Source organism: Anopheles darlingi, chromosome 2 (assembly GCF_943734745.1).
Source record: "Anopheles darlingi chromosome 2, idAnoDarlMG_H_01, whole genome shotgun sequence".
Taxonomy (NCBI): Eukaryota; Metazoa; Arthropoda; class Insecta; order Diptera; family Culicidae; genus Anopheles; species Anopheles darlingi.
The window spans coordinates 93,439,402-93,456,901 of record NC_064874.1 but is presented as its reverse complement, the minus strand read 5'-3'; the positions used below and the strand labels follow the sequence as shown (position 1 = coordinate 93,456,901).

The 17,500-nt window shown below is 49.8% G+C and overlaps 1 protein-coding gene across 11 annotated transcripts in view; it reads left to right on the top strand.

Annotated features, from left to right (window-relative positions):
• LOC125950089 (CUGBP Elav-like family member 2) overlaps positions 1–17,500 on the top strand; it is a 231,815-nt gene that overhangs the window by 166,778 nt on the left and 47,537 nt on the right. Inside the window, exon 1 of one of the 11 annotated variants that reach the window (XM_049677737.1) lies at positions 2,357–2,819. The exons of the other annotated variants lie outside the window; for them this stretch is intronic. Within the exon in view, the coding sequence (XP_049533694.1) occupies positions 2,368–2,819 (452 nt within the window). The 5' untranslated portion in view covers positions 2,357–2,367. Of the gene's footprint in view, positions 1–2,356; positions 2,820–17,500 lie in introns of those variants that run through there. 11 annotated transcript variants of the gene reach the window in all.

Genomic DNA, 17,500 nt, shown 5'->3' with positions numbered 1-17,500 from the left:
GAGACATCGACTACCAACCTTCAGGATCCATGATCATTTGACAAACTTGACTGCACTTCGCAGATTATGTCAATAGCCTGCTACCTGGCGCAGCTACTTATCATGCGAGTTCGCGTTTGGTCACTAGCCACCATTCACCCTTCATGGCCAGTGGTCATGTTGAACATGCACTTCACCGATCGCAGGTGATACCGATGGTAGCTAGCGCGAAACACGTTTGAAACCACCGATACCGGTGACTGCGTTTGTGGTAATCCCTGCTGCAAGACACCTGTTTGCGTGAACTCCGAGTACTTGCAGCCCCTGCGCGGTCGGATCCGGTCGACGATAATATCTTCCACCTTTGAATGTTGTTGGAGTGTGTACATCGTTCGGTCAGTATGTGTGAGAGGCATTTGTCGTATCGGCGTCGAGTGATCTACCGTGGCGGGGATCCGCATTGCATCCGCGATAGAACGGTGTCCACCAGCGACAGAGAAGAGGGTTTTGTTTACGTTCGCTCTTCTCCTCCGTTACTTGATGAGGTCAGCGCGCGGATCACTCATAACTCTGCCGCTAGATCACTCGCCCGAGATCTCTCTAATCCAGCAAACGTTCGGAACACAAGGGAAGCGATTGTTGGAACCGTGATCGTTCCTCCAACTTTGAGCCTCCAGACTGCTAGGCTTCTTTCGGGGCGTTCTGGCGAGCGCTTTACGGGCGTCTTCAAGCTGACGTAGTTTATGCCCCTCACCTTCCTTTCGTTAAGCCAGGATTGCGGTGGCATATGTTGATCGCGGTACTTCGTGGATCTCCCTTCTCCGTTTTCTCTTTTCCTTCGTTCGTGTTCGTGGAAGGAATCCCAAGCGATGCTGCCCGGATATGAATCATATTGGAATAAAGAGACGTCCCGGAGGACAGTAGCACGGGAAGATCAGTTGACTCAGGAGCATGATGAGAAGATCAACAGGAAACGATAAGCTCCGTGCTTCATGATATGTTCTCCTGGGCGCCTTTCTTATGGAGATGTTCGCCTCTCCGTTCTAGAACCAGGTCAGAAGCGCATTGCATCGGTTGGCGCTGCTGTTGCTGCTGCTGTGTGTGTGTTTGTGCATGTACGTTGTGTTTGGACCCTGACACACCTTTTGAACCCTCGGCGGGCCGCACCTTGGACCGCAGAGCAGTGTTCCGTCGTCAACGACGATCACCGATCATCACCGGTGTACTCCGAGTCTCTTTCTCTCTCTCTCTCTCGCTCTCGCTCTTTCGCTCTCCCTTTCTCGCGATATTGTGATTCCCGCTGACGATCGCGGACGCGGACTGCGTTTGTACCGTTTGTATGTTGTGTGAGAGAACCGCTTAGCCGCGATCGCGACCGCGTCCGTGCGCGCCGTCGTGCGTTGCGCGACATCACGACGCGAGAGAGAGAGAGAAACGACGATCAACAGAGCGAGAGCGAACGGTTGTGAGCCGGACTCTGTGGCCTGGCCTGGTCTCTGGTCTGGCCCCGGCTGTGCCTCACCGTCGTCATTGTTCATTGCACGCGTGTATGAAATATATATTAGCGTTTTAGTTGGGTTTTGAGTTTTGTTTCAGCAAGGCGACGCGAAGCGACCGTCGTCGCGATCGAGACCACAGATCGCGTAGTGCGCGCGCGATCCTCTCTCCCTCCCCCCCCTGTGGCTGTGTTAGCGAGATCGCGCGAAGATCGGCGCCCTCCCCTTTTCAACTCGATCCTCGATCGATCGAACAACCGTGCACACACCGTTGTTGGGGTGTTGTTGGTCCCAGGGTCTGAGGCCCGATCTAGCGTGTTGTGTGCTGCTGCCTGCTCGGTTAGTGTTTGTTCCGTGATGCAATTGCTGCTGTTGCTGCTGCCTTCCTCCCCCCTCCCTCCCCTTTCCCTTGCATCACCGGAGTAGATGCACTAAGTAGTGGATAGAGTGCAACGGTGCAACAGTAGTATTCGCCTTGTAGTTAGACCGAGAGTTGCGGGTGGGGGGGACATCGTCATCGACTACGATCGACGACGACGACGAGTGGCTATCGTGCTGAAAACTGCATTCACGCGAGCTTGGGCGTCGTACGCACACGGGATTGTCGCCGCGCGAGTGTGTTCTGTGCATTGCATTGCAATTGTGGGAGGCGCTGGCGGAATTGATCAATCGGTTCCAATCATCCCAAGGTTGATTCCGAGGCGCGCACACTATCAACTCCCTGGCATTAGTGCATTTCGTTATCTTCCGATCCGTATACCGTGTCGCGCCGATCGCGATCTAGTGACAACGAGTTGTGATAACAACAACAGGAGAGAGAGCGATCGTGAGGGAGATCAAGAGAGAGAGTGTGTGTGTGTGCGTGCGTGCGTGTTCGTGTGTGTGTTTGGAAATGAATCAAACGACGGCGACGGTAGTGCATTTCGAAGAAATGGCTGCTCCACCACCATCGCTGCTACACCTTTATGGTGCACGTGTGGCCGCTGGTAGTAGTGATGGTGAAGAAGAGGGAGAAGAGGAAGATGAAGAAGAAGGGTCGGGATTACCGGATGTGGTACCGGATCCGGTGACGACGACCACCACAACCACCACCACCATCGCCGGATGTGGACAGCTCCGGTTGCTTACCTCTTCCTCCTCCACGTCGTACACCGTCGCCGACGACGTCCATCTTCCATCTTCGACGTCTTGTGCTTCGTGGTTACCATTAACGTCGTCGTCGTCATCATCATCATCATCCCTGTCACCATCGATATCAACGTCACCTTCACCGGCAACGATATGCTCCTCACTAATGTCCTCGTCGTCGTCGTTGTCGCCGTCGTGGTCGTCGTCCTATGTTGAGTGAGTGATCGCCCAACCCAACCGACGACCCACCCACCGACACCGAAACCGGCACTCCGGGGGGCTGGTGGTCGTGGCTTGGGCTAGTCGCGTTGTGTGCCTAGAATTCATTGACTATAGCCCGTGGGGCGTACCGAAGATCCGATCTCGCGAATTCCTCCTCCAGGTCGCATGTGTGCGAATGTATGTGTGCGTGTGTGTGATCTTCCATCCATCCCCGGGAAGGCGAAGGTGGATTATCGTGCACATATACCATTTAGACACGGACGGAGCCCGCGTCACCGTCACAAACGGAGATTGTTTGTCGCGCGCTTTTAATGGTTTCTGCAAATAGTAGTTCGTGGCCAACGGGGTCATTTGAAATTGAAATGACACCTCTCTCGAGCGACCAGTCTGTGTGTGTGTGCGTGTGTTGTGATCGATGATGTTACTTGCCCAATATCACACCCTTTCGGGACGAAAATCGAAAGAAGGTGTAACCAATCTGTTGTTCGTTCCTCTTCAGGTCTCGGGATCGATACTATGGAAATGGAGAGAACCCCTTTACAGAGTCTCTTCCCCCTGGACAGAGATTTTATTAGCTCCATCTCCATGCACACGACGAGGCGAAGAAGAGAAGCCCCGTGACCGATTAGCGTCTCATCGGTGCTTGTGATGCGCGTCACGAGCTCTGCTTGCGTTTGGCTTTGTTGTCGTCGTCGTCGTCATCATCGTCGTGGTCGTGGTCTTGGATTCACGATTCAAGATTGAATGTGCAAAGTTTTTGGAGTGATAATTTGGCCACCAGAGGTCCAGGCCAGAGAAGGTGTCACTTGGAAACGGATTAACGAATCGGTCACGAGGATCCCCATGCCTCTTGCTCGGCGCTTTATCGCTCTCTCCATTCTCTAGTGTAAGGTCGAACACATTTCATTAGCGCTAGTTAACAGTGCTTGGGCAAACGAAGCGAACCGAAAGGGCACGTTCGATTCTGTCGTTCGAGCAAATCGAACTCCACGGAGCGCCAGCGAGCCGCAGAGAAACGCATAAATAAGTTTATCATCACCAGTTGGGTCCGCGTGCAGGTTGCAACATTAAAATGTTGTGCAAAGTGTGTGTTTTTAAGGAGCAACTCCGAGTACCTTTTTGGAAATGGAATTCCCAAAATAGAACGCTATTTAGTTTTAAAAAAAAGTCCAAAAGGGATGCCAAACCATGCACAGAAGAGGCATTTACTGTTGCATCTCGTACCCAATGGGACTGAAGTGAAGCGGTTCAGTTGCGACACAGCAGCCGGTGCCGGTGTCCCAGTCCAGTGCCACGACCATTTTACACGGACCATTGGATCGATTATGGTTTTTCTCTTGGCTCCTGCTCTCTGCTAGGGCGGGCTGCTATTTCTGCTCGTGACGACATTCGGTGGCGATTTCCGGCGATGCTGCTCCAGACACATCACGCCGCCAACGCAGCTCGCGGCTGCTTTCTTCTGATTTTTGCTGCTACTTTGCTGCGCGCGATCACGGGCCGCGTAATCGAATCCAACTTCCCCGGGAGGAGTAAAATCCGGCTGAATGGCTGGAAACAAAAAACACTTAAAACCAGAACCCGAACCCGAACCCGGTTCACATTCGGTGGAAAATCGTGGGAAAAAGGGAGGGGGTGGGTGTGGTAAGGAGGAGGAATTGACGAGCACGCGCCCACCCATGTCAAGAAGAGGGAGATGGAGCCGAAGCAGAGCTGCTCTGGTCAGAAGTACCACGATGATGATGAAGGATAAATTGTTTTTTATGTTGAACCGCCCCCATCGCCCACCGCCCTCTCACTGTTGGTTCTCGGTTCACGACGGACATGTTTAACCATGTGTGTGTTCCGACTGTGTTTTCCTTTGCTTGGCCTGGCCCCCCAACCCCTGTGTCCTGCAAACAATATTCTTTCAAAAATGTCTTCTCGAACCAACCGCACACACCAACCACCTACATCATTGGGCTGTGGTGTGGTGGTCAGTAGCAGCAGTAGCATCGCTTCGCTGCTCACTGTTACCATCTGGAAAATCTTAGGAAAATTGGGAAATCGACTGCGAGCAAAGCGTGTCCACTCGCTCGGTTCTCGCTCGGTTGTAGAATGACCCCGGGGGCCTCGAGGAACCCAAGACAACACGGTGCTCGACCATGCCACCCCGAGAGAGAGTGGCCGGGTTTGTAGTGCATTTTATTTACTCACGATGTCGTCCACGTTTTTCCGAAATGGATCGAATGTAAATACACACTCCGTTTGCTGTCTCAGGTCGCCCGCTCGCTCGATGTGTGTGTTGTTTTGTATGTTTCTCTTCGGGAAATTGTTGTTTTCTTTACCTTTTTGGTGTTTTATTTTCTCAAAAAACTCTAGCCTCTCCGGACCAGCGAAAGGTCACCAAGAAATGTCCCCGGGTTCTATTTACGGCGACAATCTATAAAGGCTTCTTTCGGCTCTGCTAGCTGACGTCACCTATATCGGCGTGCGTGTGTGTGATCGAGGGTTTTTTGTCGTGCCAAGTGAATCATGTCCACCCGCGAAATGATGGCGATAATATCTTCAGCACAGAACCGCCCCCGAACAGCAGAACCGTTTACGCGCTTATCAATAAACCGGCGACGTCGAACACGTGCGTGATTTGGTCTTGGCACGACTTGCGGAGTGCGAGTTTGTGATATCGCCGTGATACTTTACAATGTCGTGCCCACTGCCTCTGGTTCGACTCACTTGGCAGTTGGCAAAATAGAAGATGATTTGCGTTCGCCTACCGTCTCCCTCTCGTCGTCATCGTAAATTAATTCGAGAGGAGGAAACACTTTTACGAGGCTTCCGAGTTTTAATGCCCGAGAATGCGGACAGAGAGAGTGAAGCGTCCCGGTCCCGGTCCCGCATCCCATGGGACCTAATTACTCATTAAAAGTGTTCCCGATTTGACTCATGTGTAATACCGGGTGTGTTCTCGGTGACCAATGAACCGGCCAATACCACCGAGATGCGCGCGCTGTCTGTTTGTTCGAAATGATGCTGCGTGTCTTGCATGAGGGGCGGCCTCAACCTCTTCAGCAACAACACCACACCACGGGGTTGAGTGTGTTGGCCTCAATTCTGGCTGCATGCTAATTTCCCGTACCGCGTTTTATTTTCCCATTCATTAGACATGCGAACGATGGGTCGGTTGGTTGGTTGGTTGGTTGGTTCGTGTGCGTGACCATTTGACTCGGAAGAACACTATTTTCTAGAGACGAAACTCCACGTCACGTCTTCTCGCAAAGTGGCCAACTTGGTGCGTCCGGATTCCAGTTTGTTGTTTGTCCGCACGGATCTTCCCTCGGTGGCCTTCCTAAAGCAATGTAAACTGCACGTAAACGTGCCATTTAACAGCTTAACGACACACCATCATCACCAGCGGACATATGCTGATGGTGGCGTCCATCAAGGGGAACGGGACAGATAAGCGATTGTAGAGACAACGATAAGTGTGCAGCTTAACCGTGCTAAATCCTTTCTGTGTTCCGTTTGTCTTGGCGCATCGGCTAGCGACAGCCATATCTAATGGCTCGTACACTCCACGATGTTACAGACACAAAAGTAGGTTAAGGTAGAACCACTTACTACCTTCGTTCTGAACTACATTGTAAGAATGTCCACAGTGCATGTCCGCCTGTCAAGAACTTATCAATCCACACAAACGAGACAGGCGCGCTGTTATAGACGTTGGCCACGAATGGCGGCCCGGTCTCTGGTCTGGTTGCGCCTTGGCACAAAAGAGTACCAGCAACAGTATTTATGCGCTCGAGCATTAAACGCCGGCGTGCAGATTGAATTGAAATTGAGGCGCGCTCGCTCATAAACCAAATCATTGTGTTCAGCTCAAATCCGTCATCCCATCTGCCGCGGTGGCCGCGAACCAGAATGTTCGCGTTTGTTTTATGTGCATTCTTGTGAGGAATGATGCCCCAGCCATGATGATGATGATGCTGCTGCTGCTGATCATCTGTGATGGCTCGCGATCTTTTAGCGAGATATTCTGCTCGTTTATGCGCGCCCTTCCCTCGAGACATCTTTATTAGAACGACCACCGCGTGTTACGATCGCCCGAAACGGAAGCCCCCGATGTGTGTACTACATAAACAGTGCACTGCATGTGAAGTTAACGGGCGTTATGCAAACGCACCACCGCCGCGGTGCATGCGTGAAGCCAGTATGGAAATAATAAAAAAAAACATGACATTTTATGTTGCGTCCTCCTTCCTCTCCGGTTTTTGCAAAGAGAGTAGCAGACAACGGTGCGTGGTGCGGTTGTCTGATTGCTTTCTGCACTTTGCTCGCTACGGGGCCGTCTGCCTTCGCGGCGCTTATCATCGGTTTCACGCCACGGCACGAAGGGAGGAAACTCTTTCCTAACTTTTGCTTTTTTTCGCGCGCGAAACCGCAAACCGCGCGTTAGCTCTCTTGAGGCACCGCGCGGCCTCCGGATGGAGTACGAGGCGTTTCACCTGTCTGTCTGTCTGCGTCTGTGGCCATTTGGAGGGCGGCACTCCCACAACCTGAACATAACTATTTTATTATGTCCATGACCGCATGCACTCCGCGGCGCGATGTTGCTGGTGGTTGTTGGTTGCTGCTGTAACCGACCGTCATCATCATCATCGTCGTCGTCGTCGCAGCGCTTGACGTCTTCCGTTTGCTTCCGCGGCTTCGTTTAGGCCCCCACGAGGGGTTAGGTATTGTTATGCTTTGTTTGCCGGGTGGTAGCTGTTGGGAATAATCGGTCGTTCGGTCTGTGTGTGTGCGTGTATCGATGGAGAGGGAGGCCGCTGTTGCCGTTGCACCCTTCACCACGAGCCGCTCGCCGCGGTTACGTCAGCCCGGCTGCCTGGCCTATATATTACAGCGCTTGACATGCTAAACTACGATCATAATGATCGCTTAGTGAGGCGGAGTGAGGGTATCGCACACCATCATCGTCCTACAGCGAGTGGAGTCGCAGCGGTACGTACCGAGGAACCTGAAGTCCATGAAGTGACTTGACGCAACGGAAGCTCGTATTTGTAGAAACGGAGTGACATCTTCTACATGAATGGCTTATGTTTGGGTAGCCAATGTCGATGAGTTCGTTTGACACCAACTTTCCCTCTGTGTCGAACCACACTTAACCCCTTGAGCCATCACCTGGAGTGGTTGCATTTGGCTTCAATATATGCCGTACGCATAACTGGAATTGCACTGAACGCTCAAGGGAAGTCGTCGTCGTCGTGGTTTGCAGCAAAACTGTCGCGATCGTTCGTAGTAGTGTGGCCTGACTCTCGGCCAATTGAATGACGACGACAACGACGGCTGAGGAGCTCTATGGTCGCGCAGTGCTGTCCGGCATACAGAGCACTTACGCGGCGTTTGTGCGCAAACTGTCCCCCTCCACACCACCGTTTTGCTTCCTTCCTCTTGGCTGTGGCCCGAGGGCTTCTATTAGTCTATCTTGGAAACCTGATCGCGGTAAAGTCGTGGCTTGGTCAACGTGCTTCGACCGCAAAATATGTGCGTTCGTCTCCCGGGGGGAGCACACAGCGACGACCCGACGTGCGGCCGCTATTGCTGTGTTTGCGTTTTAGCTTGTAGCTGGTGGCGTATGTAAAACGATGGTCTCCCTCCTCCGCTGCCGGTGGCTTTAATGAGTTAGGAATCGAATGGAAGTGCGACTGCGTTTTCACTTTTCATAACCGAGCGAGGAAGTGATGCCATGCAGTGCCCGAGGTATTATCTAATAAAAATATGAGTGGACATCTTCCTTCGTTCGTATTTCTTGGCCCCTTTTTTGCTTTAAATGTTGCCACTTTGTAAAGAGTAACTTTCTTCTGGGTGCAGCTTGACGATCATCTTAGTGGTGCCATTGAATCAGGGAATATTAATCATCGCTTAGCTTGTCGTGTCACTAATGCAGACTGATGGAGTACTAAGTCAGTTAATGTGACTCATTAGTGTAGGTAATTAGGGATGTTGTTGGTTTTTCATACGCATACATTTTCGTTCGTCAATTACGCTGTTCAAACACATTAGATGCGTGTCTTTGTACGGCATTGAAGCTTATGTTGAACGTGCTGTAGAGTGCATCGTTGTTAGCAGCCCATTATTAGGGGCTTCTGCTTGGGATTAAAGAAATGATCATCAAGAGACTATTAACCAATAGATGGCGATATCCAAGAAAGCATCTTCATAGTAAAATGCTTAAAAAAGTCACTATGCAGGTTTACCGCGGGGGATCCCGATGATGGGCCCTGATTGCGCTATTTTGCACCTGTTGCCATCGGCCGTTTCATGTTTACATCATATCCCGCTTGTGCCGTTGCCCGCTGACCACAACGATATTGCAGGCAATTTGTATTTTTCGCTTTCGCCCCCTTGGCATTGAGTGAAAACGATTGCCAGCGGATAATGTCTTCGGGCATGGAGATCTTGTAGGAGCTGGGGTCAACGACGTTTCGTTTGAGTCCCTGTCCAAGTGTCCGTTTAATTTCCATGATATTAATGAAAAAATCTGTAAAATCTCATTTACAAACGTTTAATAGAAGCATAGCATGAGCACATCGTGAATTAGATGTATTTAACATTTGACATTCAAGATCACAACCTGATATATTTGTGGATCACATACCCACGCCACATCAGAGCTAGCTAATTGATTTTGATGAGATTGTTGTGAGCAGCTGTCTTCGTTGTTTATGCTATACTTGACTTGGTTCTAGGTCAATTGACACTCTATAGTAACCTTCAAAGCGACCCACCGGGGCAGAGAGGGCATAGAGGGCGTGTTGTTTATCTATCACATATTTTACATCACAAGATTTTCATTCGCCAGCATAATAGTGTTGCTCGTGGCGGCGCCACGCGCTATCTATCACACGGAAGACGACCCTCTGGAAGAATTTTCGCACAAAATAGGGTCCCGCTGTCACATATGATGTCCCTTATGTTGACACTCGTCCCGTGCGATTGTTTGATTTAAATTTCACAGAAAAGCCACTGACAGACGACGTTGCTGCCGGTGCCGTTGCTGCCTCTGTGGTGAGGAAAATTAATAAGCACGCCAAGCGACATGTTGGCTTCGACTTAACACCACCCGTGGTAGTAGTAGTAGTAGTAGTAGTAGTAGTAGTAGTAGTAGTAGTAGTAGTAGTAGTAGTAGTAGTAGTAGTAGTAGTGGGGACATAAGCTAGCTTGCCACAGGATCGTAACCGCTCCTAAATTAGTCCAATTTTATGTGGTTTTGGAAAACATCCCCGTTTGATGTCTCATAATTACCGAGGGCAACTCTCCAGCCACATGAGGTGGTGTGTAGGATGAGCTGGTGGTACGGTTGATCCTTCAACCACCAGTCCCCTCTCCCTGGTTGGTGGTGAGACCCAGCTGCGAACGAGTCCCCATTGGACATGTTTTGAAATAATTTTCGCTTGTTTGGCAAGCAGCAGAGACATCGACAGGGCGTTGCAAATTGCGAAGCGAATATGTGTACCTCGAGAAGCAGGGAACATGCTTTTCTGGGAGAAAAGTCTGATGCTTGGAACGCACACCAGACGTCTGGTCGTCTGTCGCCAGCTCGCCAGTTGATTGCATTCTTGAGAAGGATGGCATCTTTGTCGTTGAAATTAGAAAACAATGGATAATGGAGTGGATAATGCAAAGCATTATCTGGTATGGTGAAGAAGGGTAGGGAAGTGTCCCACATACGACGCACTTGAAGAGGGAACGGAACCAACTGCACTGCACTCGTCAACACCTTTTCTGATGCATTTCGCAAACGTTGTGCTCTGAGACTGAATGTGTCAAGTGCGCCGTTGAAACGTTGTGTCACAAGTTTTTGCTGCACTTTTTAAAGACGCGTAGCAGAATAGTTCCACGTGTCGCGATCGTAACTTTAATGCATTCAGCGTTTTTTGTTAGCTGTGCATCGCCGTTAGAGATGGTGCACAATATTGTAAAAAATATCTTTTACGAGAAATATGACATCTACAAATAGCAGAGGTCTGTATGTTTATGGTATTTTGAATGATTAGTAATAGCCTCTCGTGCCACGAGCCACGAGATCTTTCTAAGAACTGTTGCACTAGCTCTATGAAGTTTTTTTTTAAATTCCGAATTGCATAAAGCCGCCAAGGGCTTATAAATTATCTCACTTCAAACGGTCACATTCAACAGTGCAACGTCGCCACCGTTGCTGGCGTCCCCTTACGGCACAATGGGTTGCGGCTTATTTTCTGATTTTGACTTGACTGAGAAAATTTACGACCAATCAGCAGTTCATCAATTCCTTGCAACACAAACGTCGCTTGCAGCAGCCAGAGGCACTCGCTCGCTGCTGCACGTTGCATTGCACCGTTCAGCCACTGAAGTGGCTTTAGAGGGGGGCTATGAATCATGTTGGCCATTTTGGATTCGCAACAAACGGTGCTGGTTGGCACTCTTTCGGAGGCTTTTAAGAACGAGTCATATTTCATACCGCACCAAGTGTGTCACAATTGCTGAAATTGGTTGGATTGTTCTTTTGTGGAGGAGTAAAGTTAAAAGTAGCGGCCAAAGCCGGCAAAACTTCATTTGCATGTGACCGCCAGAAGGGTGTGATGCACAATATGTGTATGCAAAATTAGCACCCTCCCTCAAAGGGGCCACTGAGAACTGGCATCCCAGTTTGCCACGATAAAAAAGCAAAACAAATGACAGATTATTTGTTTTGTCACCAGCGATGCCCTATTTTTCACACCGAAAAAAAAAACACCACTTGTCAACCATTTGTTTCTGTTCGAAAGTCAGCAGAGGCAGCAAAAGGTGCGATGTAAGCGTTCACGTGGTGTGTAGCGTTGTAGCGCATTCTTATGCGCGTTTTTAGTAAACCAAAAAAGAAGCCAATGTACGCAGCAATGACCTATGAGACTCCCCAAGGTATGATGCGAAACATTACATTGGTTTGTCTTAAAGTCCGTTTTTGTGAGCAAAGAATGTGCCGTGGGATTTCATAACTGCTTCATCTTGATGTACCACCTACCCAACAAGGCTTATTAACGCATGATTCTTCGTTTCGCGTCAGTTCAGCGAGGTAATAATGTGTATTTACTCTGCCTCTCGTGTCAGCGAAGATGTTCGCAAACAGAGAAACCGAAAGAAGTTGAAAGAAGTCGAAACCTGAAGCCTTGTTCCAGAGAGAAGAGCTGGTGTCGTCGTCATTGGGCGTCGCAGATACAATGCGCGATGATATGCGTGTCGTATTCGCTGGAAATCTCGTCTCGCCATCAACGAGAGCGCCGTGGTTTGTTTGCATTGCGCCCTGGCCGTGGTGTGTACTTGAAAATCGAAGTACAATTGCTCATCATCCCAGCAGTAGCAGCAGCAGCAGAAGCACCGCGATCCCTGGAGCACACACACACACACACACACACACACACCAAGGGGTTCGCTTTTGCATGTTAAGCGCGATTGATGTGTGTTGTTAATTAATCGTTGATTGTGTGTGCCCGCTGCTGCTGCTGCTGCTGGTGGTGGTGCTGGATGGATGCGTGGGGGGTCTAAAGCATACATCGTAAATCGTTATCCAATAGTGACGAGGCGAGACTCATCAGCATCCTCGTCCCATCCAAACGAGGGGGATTGCATCAACCCCATTGGAAACGAACGTGTATTCCCTGTTCGAACCCACAGAGAGCTAGAGACCATCGTCAGCACTGGGCTGCACCCAGGTAAACGACGACATTCAATCCGCTCTCCGATTCCGAATACGCGAGTTTGACAGGAAATTAACCAACTCCCCGGTCTTGCTAGTCGCGTGCGCCCGCAGATCACCGACCATCTGCATTGTTGCCGCGCATCAGACAATGCAATGTCGGGGATCGGGAATTTGCTTCACCAATTTCCTATTTCCTGTCAACATAAATACTTGAGGTATTAGCAAACACGCTGAAGCAGATTCTTCTCGAGCTTTGAAAGTGAAATTCACAAAATTCTAAAACGATTTCTCGATTCAATTAAGTCCCCCCCCTCCCCACAAGGCGCCAGGCGCCGTCCGGCTGGTACATGCGTTGTCATAACAATGATTTCATCAGGACGTCGGTAATGAAGAGGTCTCCGATGCGTGCAATGCTCGTCCTCTGCCTCAACATCCAAATCCTCAATGAACATCCGGCAACGCGCGCGCACTCTGCGAAATATCTGGGTCGTTTTCATCACGATGATTTGTCTTGAAGCGAAGAATATTCGCTTCCCCACCGGGACGCTGCCACCGTGAGCCCACCACCTCATGATTAGTGTCCTCCGGTGCCAGTCACCGGGAGCAAGAATCAAAATGTATGATCATTTAAAATAGACATCTCAAACACTTGCCATGCCAAACACTTGCCATGCGTTTGTCGATCTCTTGCGTCGATCTCTTGCTAGTCTTTCGTGCGGGCAGCGATCACGTTGATGGGGGAGAGGGAAATGCTTGTTGGCAGCGTTATGCGTTGAGATAGGTCCATACGGCTGGCCGTGTGGCCGGTTCGTTTGTGGTGAACATTCCGAACATCTAAATGTGTAGCCAAGCGTCAAACGTCAACCAGCCGGCTAAAGGGGTTAGGTTGACGGAGTAACTGACGCGGGAGATGTGACTGTTGCTGACCGATCGTCACCCGTTGCCGTTGACGAGCCAATGTTTGTGCTGCCACCGGGTGACATGTGCCCTAATCTTCTCGCGGTCTGCGCGCCGATGCCGATGGTGGATGCAGTGGTTTGCCTTCGTCGTTTTGTCGCGTGTCTTCACTTTCGATTGTTGGGGTAGCAGCTCGCAGCAACATGCGCATGTGTTGCGTGCGTGCGTGAGTAAACGTGAACTGGCCACAGTTTGTTGCATGAGAGTCGCTCGGTGGACCGGCATCCGCGTCTCCGAAGTCGTCGTGGAGTGCAATGCAAGATGCAGAGAGATGCATATGGTTGCTGAACGTTGTTGTTGCATGCTCCTACTTTTGCTCGGTTGGAGTGACTGTCGGTCGGTCTCTGGAAGCTGCTCATTTTCTCTTGTTCGTCGATTCATTTTACTATTCCATTCATCATGTTGCTGCTGCTGGGGCTGCAAACCGGTTTTCACGGTATTAGACGAGACTTCTATGTCCATACGCGTATACTCATGACTTGCATAACTATGCATTTATTAGAGTAGAAACTACTAAACCATATTGACAATTGAAGTTGAGCTTGGCTACAAATGGTTGTCCAGTAAGGTTGGGATCGTCCTACCTTTTCCTAGTGGTCGTTTGTTTTTAGTATTTTCATTTCGCATTCTTATCAGTGCCATACTACTCCTTTCTTTCTCATGCTGTTATGATGCACTTGATCACTCCATCCGTCGGTCGAACTCGATGGCACAAAAAGTCACCTCGAACGGTCCAGTAGAGGCAGAAGACAATTTTGCTTGTTTGCCTAATGGAAGCCAACATCATCGGTCGCTGCAATCGAGAGTCAAGTCGATGCGTGTTGCCATCGGATGACGATAACATGCCCGACCGTGGTCATATGCATCCCGATTGATGACCGGTTGCTTAGAGGCGATATCTGTTTGTCTCTTCTTCTGTGCATCGTGGTCGTCGTGGTCGTCGTGGTTGCGGTCTGGTTGGTGAAAGTGCTGCTGCACCATGGAGATGGAAAGGAATGCTCGCTATTGAATGCCTGATTTATTTATTTTTGCTTCTTCCGTCGGTTCCGTCTCGCAGCCACTCCACTCCACATGGCAGATCATCGATTCATGGCTCATCTTCCGGTTAGTCGTTGGATCGTGCTATGAAAGTGGTCTCCCGTCCCGTCTTCCATTCCAATCATCATCGATTGAATTGCGGGGCGGAATCAATAAAGCCTCTCACTTCGCTTCATATTAAACAGAAGATAGCATACAGTACCCGCCCATGTTGTTGATGACACAGCGGCAGATGAGTATGTAGTTTGTGTTAGTCTCACACTCTTATTCTTCTGAGGCAAAAAGCCACTACCAACACCGGGGGAGCATTTTCGTTCAAATATTCTTACAATTTATGTCGACAACATTTGGCAGCACATTCTTTAGCACCAAGCAGTGGTGCAATTTGTGTGACCGACGTTGTTCGCACCGCATCTACAGAGACCACTAGTTCAGTCCCTCTTTGTCCACACACGTGGTCGCTACTCTCTTGGAATGCTCGAATGTTTTCTGCGTTCAATTCGAGCTCGAGACATCGTGTGTACGTTCTCTCTCTCTCCTGGCGGCAATGCTCTGCGTTGCTGGCATGTGATGCAACGCTTTCCGCGATATGCAATGTTACCGGCTTTTGTTGGAATTCTCCACTGCTGCCACGGCCAGAAAGTGCTGACTGCTCGATGCACTCGATGCGACGACGACAACAGTGACGACGAGTGCATGCCATTGAATGTAGCAAGATGCATCGAGAAAATGTTCAATATTTTTTTATTCTTCTTCGCATCGAGAGGGACCTTATGTTAGAGGAATTCAGCTCCATGCTTCCATGGAGCAGCACATTTTGTCCTGAATTGTTGGGCATGTCGTTGAACTCATTCAACATTTAAATAGCAGCTAAACCTGCAATACATGTGCATATTGAGGGTTGAAAATGAAGTATTCTTTTGGGGGATTTTGTGGTTTCGAATAAGACTAGTCGCACGTTTGAAGTCACCTTCTCACAGACCTGCTAGAATGTTCCTCTTGCTGTGCAAGTAGTAGCTCTGTTACATATCGATGCTAATCAAGTGTTTTAGTCAATACCCCCTTCCGCTTCGGTTGCTGTTACTGTTTGCTGTCTTCGCGGTCGCGGTTTTGTGCTCTGCTTATCGTAGCCAATGAGGATGTGCTTCCTAAAATTAGCGCCCTCGTCTCGTCTTGTCTCGTCTCGACGAATCGATCGCACCGAGTATCGAACTCGTTTGGCGTTTTTTTTTTTTGCGCTCCACTTTGAGAAAGCGATGGTGGAGCAACCGCGGAGTGTGGGGAGGCTCTGTGTTAGGCTGCTAGTAGTGCTGGGGTTGGTTGCTGTTGTTATGTTGTGGTTTATAATTAGCATCCTGATCGTAATGGAATCCGGTTGGTTTGGGATTCCGTACCCCGTGCTCCCTTGGCTCCTGCGTGTTCTTGCCTAACACACAACCATTGTGCGAGGATTTGCCGATCATCTAACGCCCGTGTAAGTGCTGCTGCTGCTGCTGCTGGTGATGCTGCGCTATGTTTGTGTTTGTTTCGTGTCACTTTGTGGATTCCTTCACTACGTTTGTGTGTCTGTCTCTGTCCTGTGTCTGTGTCTGTATGTATGCTAACAGCCTGCCCCAATGCCGAGCCCAGTTTTGTCACTTGAAATTGTCGGTTAACCAGTGTTCGATTCGTTGCTATAGCTCTAGCTTCGCCCCAAAACCCGCTTGTAACACGCATCACACTAGTTTTCCCCGCATCCAAATTTAGTCACAGTTCTCGAATCGAAGCGATTGGTAGGCTATAATTAATTCGAATTTTAACCAATTGCTATCGAGGACGGAGGAGGGGACGACCCTCCGCCCCACCGGTACTGCGGCTAGTAACAAGCCGGATTAGCTCGCGATGTTGATTTGTCACTATATTCAAAGAGAAGAAGTGCGATTTACCTCACACCACGAGCCTACCCTGGGGCCGGGGAGGGCAACGTGACGACGTGGCAATTTCCTCACATCCGCGATCACACACACATACACACACACATGCACGGTCTGAGCCTCGCAAACTATTGTGAAGCACCAGCAGACGACGAAGATGCGATCCTTGTGCTCGCCCAACAAAACTTGGTGACGACGACGGTACGACGATGGAGGCGCACATAACGAGCACGACGAACGTCGAAGATGGTTCATCGGCATCGGCGCCGCAGACGACGACGAGGACGGGAAGGAAGGTAGTAAGACGGCGGTGTGGACCCTGCAACCAATCGCAATAGCAGCAACTGCAGCAACCGCACAAGGAAAAAAACCTTCCGTTTGGCCGTGGCGCGCTACTTTCGGGTGCTTTGGTTGTGGCAGATCCATCCTCGGATCATTCCGCGATCTACCGGTTCAAAGTTTGCATCGGGGTGTGCGGATCGATCGGTTCCGCGATCATCTCCCCTTTTTCGATTCAGCGCTCGTTCGCGGTTGGTGAATCCAGAAGAAGGCGCGCGGTGTCCTTACACCAGACTCCTGCACGCGAACCTTAGAAAAACAGAGGAAGAGATAGAGAAAGAGGGAGAGAAAGAGAGCGAAGAGAAACAATATTTTCATATCTCCCTCCCCATCCCCCTCGTTGTGTGTGTGTGTGTGTGTTTGTGCTTCTATGTGGTGTTTGTGTTTCTGTGTCATCATATGTCTCTCTGTAGTTCTGTAGTTAATATGCAAAATTCTCGTTCTCGCTATCCAACTTTTCCGTTGTGTTTCTGTGTGTGTGTTCTGTGTGGTTTATATGTAATATTTGCCCCGGACTTGATCCCAAAATTTGGATTATGTAACGCTTCGCGATCATGTGATAGCAGCAACCGCGATTCGTGGTGATCATCCTTGTGTTGCTAATATGCGGTACGCGGCTTCTTAAGCGAGAACGAGAAAATGTATTAGTGTGTGTGTCGGTGTGTGTGTATGTGTTGTATCATCTTATGTAGATCATAATTAATAGAAGCAAAAAAAAAACCCAGTTGTGTGCT